Genomic DNA, 12,463 nt, shown 5'->3' on the forward strand with positions numbered 1-12,463 from the left:
TACTACTTTTACATGTTTGAAATAAATTTCAACCTATCGATCTGTATTTTTAATACATATAATAAAAACTATAGTTAATAAGTTATATTGAAACTATATTTACTAAACGCATTTTTAATAAGAAATGCAACATATTTGATACTCATCGTAACTAATTATCATAACTAATAGTTGTACTTTATGTGAATACCTAATTATTATAAATGGTAACAAAATCAATTATAATTTAATAACTAATAAGGAATAACCATATTTTTAAATACCTGTCCTAACCTGTACCTAACTTAATATTACAGAACTAACAGAAGTATACAGTACTGTTCACAAGTCCTAGGCAGGTGTAAAAGAAAATGCTGTAAACTACGAATGCTTTCAAAAATATAAAAGAAAGATGGTTTCTTTTTTATCAATTTACAAAATGCAAAGTGAACAAACAAAAGAAAAATCTAAATCACATCAATATTTGGTGTTATTATATACAATATTTGCTTTAAAGCGGCATTAATTCCTACAGGTCCACTTTTAATAAGTCGGACAACGTTGAGGATCGTAGACGCAGTGGTCGGCAGAGATGGAAAACACATCACGCTTATTTCCCTTCGAAATGGGAAGATGTCCAGCAGGGACATCAGCTCAGAACCAGCAGAAACCAGTGGGACCAGGTACACCATCTACTGTCTGGAGAGGTCTGGCCAGAAGTGGTCCTCATGGAAGAGTTGCAGCCTAAAAGCCAGACCTCCAACATAGAAACAAGGTCAAGCGACTCAGTTATGCACGGAAACATTCGTAGGAACTGGGGTTTAGAAAAACGGCAGCAGGTTCTCTGGAAATATTGAAATATTATGCTGTAGCAGAAGGCTGTTTGTTCGCCGAAGGGCTGGAGAGCGCTACAATAATGAGTGTCTGCAGGCAACAGGGAGGCATGGTGGAGGTTCCTTGCAAGTTTGGGGCTGCATTTCTGCAAATGGAGTTGGAGATTTGGTCAGGATTAACGGGGTCCTCAAACTGAGAAAAACCGCCAGATACTCATCCATCATGCAATACCATCAGGGAGGCGTTTGATTGGCCCCCAAAGTTATTCTGCAGCAGGACAACGGCCCCAAATACACCAGGGCCATTAAGAACTAGCTTCATGTAAGAAGAACAAGAAGTCCTGGAAGTGATGGCATTGGCCCCCCCAGACCCTGTCTCAACATCATGGAGACAAAAGGGAAATTTGAGGAAGCTAAAACCCACAAAGATCGGGGGTTTTAGTTCCCAAGATGTTTGGGGAACAACCTACCGGCCGAGTTCCTTAAACAACTGTAAAGTGGAAGCCGAGAAGAAGTGATGCTGTTTTGGGAGGAAAAGGGGGGTCCACCAATACTGATTTCATTTAGATTCCTCTTCTGTTCATTCACTGCATTTTATTAATGATGAAAATAAACTGTTCTATTTTTGAAAGCATTCTTAGTTTACAGCATTATTTCATACCAGCCTAAAACCTTTGCACAGTACTGTAGATGATGTTTAAAAAAAAAAACACATTTAAATGCAAATTGTATAATTATTGTTATTACTGGCTAACCTGCTGCTAACCTGTCTGTTATAAGATATATTCGATGTACTATATTCAACTGCTTGGCTGTGTAGCGATATGTGGGTGATTGTCACACTCTGTTCTCATAAAAGCTTATGCAAGCATTTCACAAGATGTTCTTTTTGTTGAAACATGTATCTCACTAAATCACAAGGACGGAGGCTCAAACAGTTAGGACTGACTGACACACACACACACACACACACACTATGCTGTTTGTATCAACCTATAACCCAACCACATGATCACACACTCACACACTATTATTGTTTGTATCAACCTATAAATAAAGGAGCAAGGAACTGCCTCGGCGCGACTCTCTCTTGGGTGTTCAGCCTAGCAGGTTGCCCTTTGTACAAAGTAGCTTGGTTGTCCCGTGTCATCTCTTGAGCCATCTTAAAAGTGAAGAGAGAAATCTCTTCACACTGTCCCATGCTTATTGTCAGATAGTCAGCTCTGCATGGCGCTGGGCTTCTTCACAACTATGGTATTACATCTTCTGTAGTTGTTGTGCTGGCTTATGTGTTTGTTGTGTCATACCCCCATTTTACTAACTTGTCTGCATCTCTCTGCATTATGATTGTTGGGTTTTAGTTATGTCCATGTGTTTTAAAATGGCTCTAGTCAGTATTGTTTTGCTGTGCTCTGCATGGTGTCTATGGGACAATGTTAAAAAAAGTTAAATTAGAGTCCTGTTCTAAACTTTCCCTTTTTTTTTTAAAAACTTTTTCTACACATCAAGGATCCGGTCTTCAAAGTCTAAGTGTGAGTTGAGCGTGTTGTGTCTAAATTTTTCACATGTAAAATGGTGTTTCCTGTGTGATTAGGGCTGAAACTAACAATAATTTTTCTTTTAGTTTTAAAAGTCAACATGTGCTGAGCGTGTGCTACAGTCATGGCTCCAGAACAGCTACAGAATGGACCTTGGGGTGAGATTTTAATAGTTTTTTTTATTATTGAATAATGTGCTGATGGGTTCCTCAATTAATCAATTAGTCAGTGACTCTAAAAATGTCAGAAAACCCCAAAATATTCAGTTTACAATGATTTTAAAACACAGAAAAGTGGACAATTTCTTTACATTTTTTTTTGTTGAAAAGTGACTCAAACATTGCTGTCAACTAATCGATTAATCAACTAATCATTCCAACTCTTCATGTGATACATTTACATATGCTTTTTTCTTAAGGCCAAAACATATTTGGGTTAAAAAAATAAAAAAAATTACATATTCTGAGCTTATTTCATTTTATATTCACACTGTATCAGCAGCACTATACATAGCTGCCATATAATATAGTGAATACATACAATGTTGAGGTTTTTCTTTTATATATATTTTATTTAATATATTTATTTTTAGCTTATTGTGACTAAACAAACACTCACACTCGCTTTAAGCTGAAATCCTATCCCAAATGCCAAATTCTCTGTTAAAAGCTGAGGACCTCCAACATGGCCGCCAGAGCTCCCGGCCCTCGGGTGCTGCTGGACTAACGTCTCCTGCAGCACTTCTTGTCCTCGTATTAACAGTAAAAAACAGGAATGCAATGTGAACCGACAGAAAAACCCCCTCTGCAATAAATCCCCACATTAAAACGCACATAAAGCACATTATTAAAAGACAAAACAATATTGGGATCCTGCTCCCAACATTAAACTTGAGTTATCAGAAGCCAATAAAACGGCTATGGGATGTATCGGTGCTGCCAGAGGACATTTGGGGCCCGTTTTGTGTATCTGCTTTGGCTGAAACAACCTGTTGCATAACCCCTGCTTTTATTAAAACCTATTTATACAATATTAAAGAATTCAATGTGAAGTTTCACACACAGCAATACAATTACATTCTTAAGTCTTTCGCTGTAATCCCTGTCGCTGTTTTTAAATTTATATATCTTATTTTTAAATGATATATATGTATATAAATGAGATCTGAGAGTCCATTTGGGATTTCTTTTCTCGGGGTGATGCAGTAAATCTTGCATATATGTCGGATCATCGTCGTCATGCTTGCATTGGCCGTGCAGTACAGTGGTCATCAGAGGGTGAAGTTACAGAGAACGGCGTTTAAACATAAAATATTGCACAATCCAGTGAGTATACACAGCTGTGAACTTTGGCATACTTTTACCGCGCACGCACACACACACACATGCATGCAGGCACACACAGAGCAGACAGTTTCAGCGTCTCAGTGCATCATAAAAGAATAAAACATGAACTTCGGAGTGACTTTGACCTTTAAAAGTAATCGGATTAGGAGTTTGTCAGGAAGAATATTCAAGGTTCTTCATTTTGCAAAAAGATACTGGAGTTTTCTTCTTTAATAAAAGGAGCACATTTGCCTAAACTGACATCTTTGATCTTAATTTATTTCCCCAGAAGTTGTTGGATGTTGTCCTGCTCCAGTCCACTAATGTCGTGTTTCCACTGTGTGGTTCGGCTCTGCTCCACTGGACTCGCTGTTTTGTTTCCAGTACTTCTCTTTTAGTTTCCCACTTCAGATAACACCCCCTCAGTGTAGGCGGGATTTTCAGCTGAGGGCCTCACATTAAAGCCATTACATACATTTCTCTTTAAAAAAAAAAATAGTGAGCCGTAAGTAGACTATCATTTACCAAAAAATGCCTTGGCCTTCCACATAATGTAACTTTCAGTGGTTACCTTTGATGAGAAATGTGTTGGTTTCACGACTCAGTGAAGATGCTTTGTGGTCCGTTTGACCCGGTGACGTTTGGGTGCACTGAATTGATATACTTGCTTTTAAAAACCAGTTGGAAGGCACCTTGTGGCAGACGTTCTTAAGAAAGGTTTCCTGGTGTCTGTCAGGAACGATTTGGCCCTGATTTGCCCCCTAGAGCAGGGGTCTTCAACCTTTATTAAACCAAGGACCCCTTAAGTAAATGAGAGACGGAGCAGGGACCCCCAAATACATATATTGTACAAAATGAAGTTGCATATTAAACTGGGCCTTTAATAATGTGTCGGCGACCTACATAGAATACCAAGCTGTTAAAATAATAGTTGTTGGCATGATTTTATAAATCTAAAATAATCTACAACAATTCGGTGGCCCCCCTGCAGTGACTCTGAGGACCCCACAGGGGTCCTGGACCCCCTGTTGAAGATCTATGCCCTAGAGGATAGAAATTTGAATCCTGCAGGTAGGTACACACTAAGTACACAAGCGAGTATGTGAACAATAAGGCTGTGTTCACACACACTCATGCGGTCATCAGATAGACGGGCGAACACACAGGTCTTCCCATTCATTTTGTATTGGGGTAGTGCGTTTAGGCCGCGGCGGTGACGGCTGCAGAGAGGAGCCAAACCAAAGTGCAGGGGCGGTAAATTGAGAGCGACTCAACTTTTGGAGAAACGCAACCCAACATCACCCTGCGGTGGCCAATCAGTAACCAGCGATCAGATCAGTTGGTCTGTTTTAAGGAGGTGTGAGAGTCCCGTACAGTAAAAAGGAAATGTCACTGCCTCTATTGCTGCCACAGGAAAGTTTTTAAAACATTATGAGGGTAATAAATGAAACCTCACAGCTGCTTGTCTGCACGTACACGTTGGTAAAAAGCAAGTATACCATGATCCTTTAAATTCGATTTCTTGGTTCTGTTTGCAGGTAAAGCGGCTGATATTTTGTCCTGTCTGGTGTCTTACAACAGTAGATCAAACATGGATCATATTTGTAATAATCAAAGAGGTGTTTCCTCGTCATTGAAGATCTAACAAGGAGCTCTCCCGTACCAGACTTTCTGCTCCAGTACATCTTTGGTGCCACGGACAACCGGCTGACGAGGATCTGGAGCGCTGAGTTTCGTCTACAGATTCTGGTCCAGCCAGTGGATGTAGTTGTTCATGCTCCTCTGGCCAACGCTAGACATCACCGGCAGGTACGCGAACACCATGCAGGCGTGGAAACCGTCCTCGTAGTGGTCGTTGGTCACCGCGACGCCGGCGCTCTGCAGGCGTCTGACGTACATCAGCCCGTCGTCCCTCAGCACGTCAAACTCACAAGTCATGACGTAGGCTTTAGGCGTCCTACCCAGAACCCCCTGTTCCGCCAGCAGCGGTGCCGCCCTCACGTCCATCAGCTGCGGCACCTGACCCATCAACCCCGGCGATCCCGTCTCTTTCACGACCGGACGATAGTGCTTCCTGCGTTCGGCCGGGAGCAAAGCGGTCCAGTCCAGCTTGGAGCGGGTGCTGCCGCTGATGGCCGGCTGGTCCAGGGAGCTGTGGTTGTTGGCGAGCAGGAGGGTCTCCAGGGACGTGTCGGCGCCCAGGTACTCCAGCCAGAAACGCGCCATGACGGGCCTGTGGAGGATGGGCACGGCCTGGTTCTGCTGGTAGGACGGCGTGTAGAAGTCGAGCGCCTGCAGCACCGGGTTGATCAGCGCCTGGACCTTAAACTTCACTGTGAGACTGTCGTCTGAGCCGAGCTGTGGACACAGTCAGGTTTCAGATTAGCAGATATGAGTTCTTCTGATTGTCAATAGTTTGGTTTTAAACTGAAAAGGCTGATAACTTTGGGTCAGTGATTACAGCATCTTTTAAAGTTTGATGGTGTGTGTTTGTCTTTTATTAGACAAGTTGGTGACACTCTATGTGTTGTTTATAGCAAAATTAATGGGTCTTTTAGATCAACGAAGGGCGGGTAGCAAAGTTAAAAAAAAAATTAATTCAAATTCCACAAATAGTGCCAACTTATCTTCCTTCTTCCAGTCATTTGGTGTTTCACCCCTACCTGTCATGTTGTCAGAGTGTGAAATCCTCTCAAGTATAATGTTTCTCTTAAATTCCTAACTAATGGCTTTCCTGGAGTGCTAGAAACTGAACTAGCCCACATTTTGAGCCGGTTTTGAACCGCTCCGAGACTTCACCAAACCGACAGGTAAGACAGGTTGAGACTGTATTTTACAGACAGGATCACTCCCAGCAGCTCCTAGCTCAATTCTTCTCTCGGGTTTGCCTCGCTTCCCTGCATTTCACGCCTGATGATCTCTCCACTAGCAGATATCAATTACACTTCAATGACTGCTGACAAGCAAAGAAAACAGACTACAGCCTCCTGCAACCGCGATGGCTGCACCTGAATGGACGGGCCCTTCACTCGTGGGCTGTCTGCTCCCGGTTTTCAAAACAGACCAAAAAGGCGGCTTATTTTACAAAAAAGAAAGGAAAATGTGTTTTGGAAAACCATCAATGCGAGAAATAAGCTGCAGCTGCTGAATCTGCCTTCATTTTAGATCAACTACAGTCAGTTTAAAAGATTTTTGAGAGGCGGCAGGTGGAGCTGGATGCCCCTGATTTGCATAAAGTAGCCTGGATGCAACTTTATGCAAATTAGAAGCGGGCAACTCGACGCTCTATCTCCAAAGTCGCCATGACGCTAACAATGCAGTGAATAGAAAATGTGAAAAATGACTGTTTACCTCTGTTATGCTTTTAGATGGGGTGTGTGTGTGTGTGTGTGTGTGTGTGTGTGGCGTTGCTTCTCTACCTCCTGCGCCACAGCGGCAGCCAGGTTTCCCCCGGAGCTGTCCCCAGACACACACACCCTCTCCGGATCGATGCTGTAGCGCTCCAACACCTGAGCCGACAGGAAGGCCCGCGACGCCGCTAGCGCATCATGGTACTGGTCCGGGAACACGGCCTCTGGAGCGAGACGGTAACTACGGCAACAGGATATCATTGGAAGACATTGTTATGTCACATAACACTTTGAAACAAGATTAAAAGTCGGGGCAGTGGTTTTTTTTCCTTAGCCTGGCTGTTTAGAAAAGGCTTAACATTTTCATAATTTGCTGATTTGTTTAAATGGATTTTCCCTCAGATTTTATGTCCCAGAACATCTAATTTAAACTCTGATGTAAGTAGACACTGTTCAAGTTACTGTGAATATTTGCAGCAACTACACCGAAGTTTATGTTTTCATAAATTAAACATAAAAACATGGAAACATAATTAAAACAAAAATTGTGGCCGGGTTGGTTCAGTGGGTAGAGCAGGCGCACATGTACTGAGAGGTGGTTATGCCTTGACGCAGAGGTCGAGGGTTCAAATCCGACCTGTGATGATTTCCTGCATGTCCCCCCCCTCCCCCTTCTCACTTAAATGTCCTGTAAAAAAAATTTAGGTGGAAAAGCCCCAAAAAATAATCTAAACAAAAAAACAAAAATGGCAGAAATTGACAAAAAGGAAATATGTTTGACAGCCAGAGCCCATGAAAGTCATTCATAAAGTCAAAATTGTCATTTTTAAATTCAGATTTTCTCCTTTTTCAAAAGAGAAATCTTATCTAAAGGTCCACTTACTTTTCTAAAGAGCTTTCAGCCACATCTCACTGCTTTCACTGGTCCACCATCTCCATGAGAGCTGAACTCCATTTGGTATTTTCCCAGGTCAGTTTTTCTCTTGTTTTGTAAACTCTAATTGCCAATTTTAGTCAAATAAAAACTAAGAAAGCAACAACTATTTGTCTATTTTGGCAACATTTGCCATTAGAGAATAACTAATGGTTTAACTGCAGCACTGGTTTTGCTGTTATGTGACACTTACTCCACAGACATGATGACAGAGTCCAGATCCTCGGCCATTTTCCGACAAAGACGGTCGTACGATCGCATCCCTGCGAAGTAGACTCAGTAAGTCACACTGACATCATGTCAACAATAACGTACGTGTTATATATCATATTGGTTTAACACAGGGATGACTTTTCCTTCTTTTCTACAGCTGTCAGTTTTTCAAATCAACACTCACGCCCGCTGCCAAGCGCCCATCCTCCCCCGTGGAAATATATGACTCCCCTCTTCAGCTGCTTGCCCCCCTTGGGCTGGAAGACCCGGGCCGGCACGCCCCCCAGCGTGGAGTCGGCCACGTGCACGGCGGAGCAGGAGCGAGCCTCGACGTCCTCCACCCAGGACACCAACCGGTTCAACAGGTGCACCCTGTGGCACACACCCAGCGCGTGAGCCACGTCGCTCTGCAGACACAAACATGGCCGCTGTTACACGGTCAGGGGGAGTTTTCACTGTCCCGGGTCATGGCCGAAATCCAAACTGGTGCAAATGAAGTCTTTAGGCAAGGCAGCTTTTGCTTATACATCACATTTTAACAACAAGCCAATTCAAACAACATTAATGAGCAGTTAAAAAAAGATTTGGGTGTAAGAAATCACGGGGAGACTCATTACATTTTACCTTACAGATATCACCAATAAACTTCTCCAGTTGACTACTCACATTAAAACCCCTTTTTAAATATATATATATATATATATATATATATATATATATATATATATATATATATATATATACAAGTTTTTTGTAATGTTGAGATATGCAAATGAGGCATTGTCTGGCTAAATATGTGCTCATTTGCATACATTTACAGAACAGAAATGTGAACATTGGTTAAAGCCAGATTCCAAATACTTTTTTTATTTAGCTGAAGAGTCAAAGCTGTGATGCTAAGAGCAGATAACTCAATCCTAACGGGTTTTTCAGGATTATCGACAGCTGTGACACGTGCGTACAAAGGCCGAGCCACATTCTGAGGATGGTCAAAGGTCGTTGGGCTTTTACAACACTGCGGTGTAGTTCTTGTCCTGCCCGTGCACCATCTGTCTATACTTGAGTATTTTCTGCTTTTTTGCACTAACTGGGTGGACACTAACAAACTGCATTTCATTGTCTTTGTTCTTCCAATCGCCATCGTTTATTGCACATTACATGTTTACCTGCTACATGCTGCTCACCTGGCGTCCCTATATTTAGAGCATCGCCCTCGGTTAAAAAAACGAGTGCACACAGAGAGATGAAAGCTCTGAATTTGTGCTCATTTAGGACACAGATGCACACAGCACAGTATACGTTACCACATTATACAGTATTACAACAAGATATGTTCAAAATATCAACTTTTCCTGAGCCTTGGAAACATTTCCAAAGTTTTTTGGCTTTGTTACGAACCATTTTCCAGATAATTCAGTCTGTTTCTAAATGGTTTATTTAGCTTTAGATGTAAACATTGTTATTAATATACTGTATTCTCTGCAGTTGTGCTCCATTAGATTATTTTCTATTTTAGTAATTAGGATTTCAACTAGTAATGATTTTCATTGCATAATAATCAGTCGGTTATATTAGTTGTTTAGACACTGTTAGAAAATGGTAAATAATAGACTGTTAATACCACACTGTACTGTACCAGGGCTGGAAAAAATAATCAATTAACAGTCAACTATTTTGATGAGTTTTATCACCAAAAAGTACCAAAAAGCTTCTTAAATGTGAACATTTTCCAGTTTCTTCACTCCTCCGTGACAGTAAACTGAATGTTTGTTCTACTCAAGTCTATTTGGTTCCAATCTACTAGTATTATATTCTAGTATTCTAGTATTTGGGGCCCTGGCTCATGGACAGTACTCTGTAGTCTGTTCTGTTGTGGAACATCTTACTCTGCTCTGCATTTTTCTTCATTTTCTTCTCATCTTTATTTTAATTTGATCCGTTGTTCTCCTTATAGTTTACTGATATCTATTCAATTCAATTGTATTTATAGTATAAATTCATAACGAGAGTTATCTCAAGACCCTTTACAGGTAGAGCAGGTCTAGACCACACTCCGGAATTTACAAGGACATCTTTAATATCAAATTCTATTTGACCCCTTCTTTTCTACGTTATGCTGTTCTACAAATAACTACATTTCTATTATTATGTGCTAGCCTACTGTTATTGTCACATGACTCTCTCCTGCTGTCATTTCAGAATACTCCAAAAGCTTTTCTCGTTACTTTTCTCCTATTATTATTATTATTATTATTATTATTATTAAACTCTGACGACTCTCTCCCCTCACATGAACCTGCCCCCCCCCCCCCCCCCCCCCCTGCAGTGCTCTCCTGTCAGGGCATCCTCCAGACCTTACCGCCCGCATGAAGCTCCGGAACAGCGCGTCCAGCAGCACGAGCTTCCACGGCTCGCTCACGCCGCTCGGTAGCGGCAGGTAGACGTAGTACGAGGCCGCCGACAGCAGCACGGCGCCGGCCAACGGAGCCTCATCTCCGCGGACTTACCTGCCTAAAGCCTAGCGTCCATACGGGACTACTGCCGCTGCCACCCCGATTCACAGGCGACGAAACACCGAGGAATGACCCTCGATTTCAAAATAAAAGCCGCGTGTGGCATTTCACGGCGGCGAGTGCGAACGCTCTTTTGAAAATTCTCTTATTTTGTATTTTCTTTCCAGGAAGTAGTGTAAGCATTGCGTAACGTGGTTGCCGATGGGAAATGTATTTTTTCTAATAGTAATAATAAAAAACCCTGTTGGCCCCTATGTGTAGGCCTACAGTATGAATACAACTTTTTGTTTTTGAAAAAGATACTACTACTACTACTACTACTTACTACTACTACTACTACTACTACTACTAATAATAATAATAAGAAGAATATAATAATAATAAGAATGTCATATTTAGATAATTATAGATAGATTTTTAATGACCCAATAAATGGTAAATTACAGTTTTACAGCAGCAACATCAGTCACACAGCACAGAATATAAATATAAGATGCAACACCAGCATACAATACACATACATCCAATATACATGAAACAACAATAGGAATAAAATACAATATCACATTTTTGAATATATATATATATATGTACAAAAATGTGCAACTGCTTAAATAGTATGATAAATATGTAAATAAACCAATTGTGCAGGTTGCAGTGTTGTTGTCTCAGAGTCTTATTATTATTAATATTATTATTATATTATTGTGGAGTCTCAGTCTTATCAGCACCCAGTGATGATGTTAAAGAGGTTTATTGCCTGTGGTAGGAAGGATTTCGTGTGTGTGTTGTGTGTGTGGTGTGTGTGTGTGTGGTGTGTGTGTGTGTGTGGTGTTGTGTGTGTGTGTGTTGTGTGTGGTGTGTGTGTGTGTGTGTGTGTGTGTGTGTGTGTGTGTGTGTGTGTGTGTGTGTGTGTGTGTGTGTGTGTGTGTGTGTGTGTGTGTGTGTGTGTGTGTGTGTGTGTGTGTGTGTGTGTGTGTGTGGTGTGTGTGTGTGTGTGTGTGTGTGTGTGTGGTGTGTGTGTGTGTGTGTGTGGTGTGGGTGTGTGTGTTGTGTGTGTGTGTGTGTGTGTGTTGTGTGTGTGTGTGGTGTGAGGAAGGAATCCATGATAGAGACCTCCTCTCCACCACAGCTTCAAACTTGTCCTGTTTGCAGCTGATCACGGAACAAAACACTTGACATAAAACAGTGCTTTTAAATGTCCATGTTGTTGTTTATTTTTTTTTTCAAGTAAAGGGTGTTGGTGGGTGTGAGTGATGATGAGTAATAAACCAGGTATTCAACACTAATCTAGTCAAGCAGTAAGCTCAGTTCCCTTCCCCTCAGTCGACAAGTACTACTTTAAAGAAACGTTTTCAACAGTAATTAAAATCGAATGATTTGATCTAAATCGACTGATTTGATCTAAATCGACTGATTCGATCTAAATCGACTGATTCGTCCAGAAAAACACAAAGGAATGTTTACGAATTGTGTTTTCTAATGGTGCAAAATAATCTCAGATACATCTATGTATACAAACTTTAATTGAAGCATAATGCAGCAACAGTTTAGTTTTTTTTAGTTATGTATGAAAGCGTCTTTTTAGGGTATTTTCACATCAATTGAGAAATTTCTGAAATTTGCAATATAGTTTGTTTTTGATTTTATGAACTATTTTTATCCCAATCGACATCCGCTCCACTTGAGGGCGCACTGCTGTAAATCACGCATTACAAAGCAGCTGAGTACGATGATTGGCAGCTAGATCAACGTGTCGGCCGGTCTCGGCCAATCAG

At 41.3% G+C, this 12,463-nt stretch overlaps 1 protein-coding gene across 1 annotated transcript; it reads right to left on the reverse strand.

Moving 5' to 3' along the window:
- Nucleotides 1-4,080: 4,080 nt before the first annotated feature.
- LOC116672624 (neutral cholesterol ester hydrolase 1) lies at nucleotides 4,081-10,760 on the reverse strand. The gene is made up of 5 exons (XM_032504550.1): nucleotides 10,532-10,760; nucleotides 8,357-8,579; nucleotides 8,153-8,222; nucleotides 7,095-7,266; nucleotides 4,081-6,033 (listed from the first exon to the last, which is right to left on the reverse strand). Exons 1-5 carry the CDS (start codon nucleotides 10,538-10,540, stop codon nucleotides 5,413-5,415), a joined length of 1,095 nt encoding a protein of 364 aa, XP_032360441.1. The 5' UTR covers nucleotides 10,541-10,760; the 3' UTR covers nucleotides 4,081-5,412.
- Between the last annotated feature and the right edge of the window lie 1,703 nt (nucleotides 10,761-12,463).

This window comes from Etheostoma spectabile, chromosome 22 (genome assembly GCF_008692095.1).
Source record: "Etheostoma spectabile isolate EspeVRDwgs_2016 chromosome 22, UIUC_Espe_1.0, whole genome shotgun sequence".
In the NCBI taxonomy this organism is placed as follows: Eukaryota; Metazoa; Chordata; class Actinopteri; order Perciformes; family Percidae; genus Etheostoma; species Etheostoma spectabile.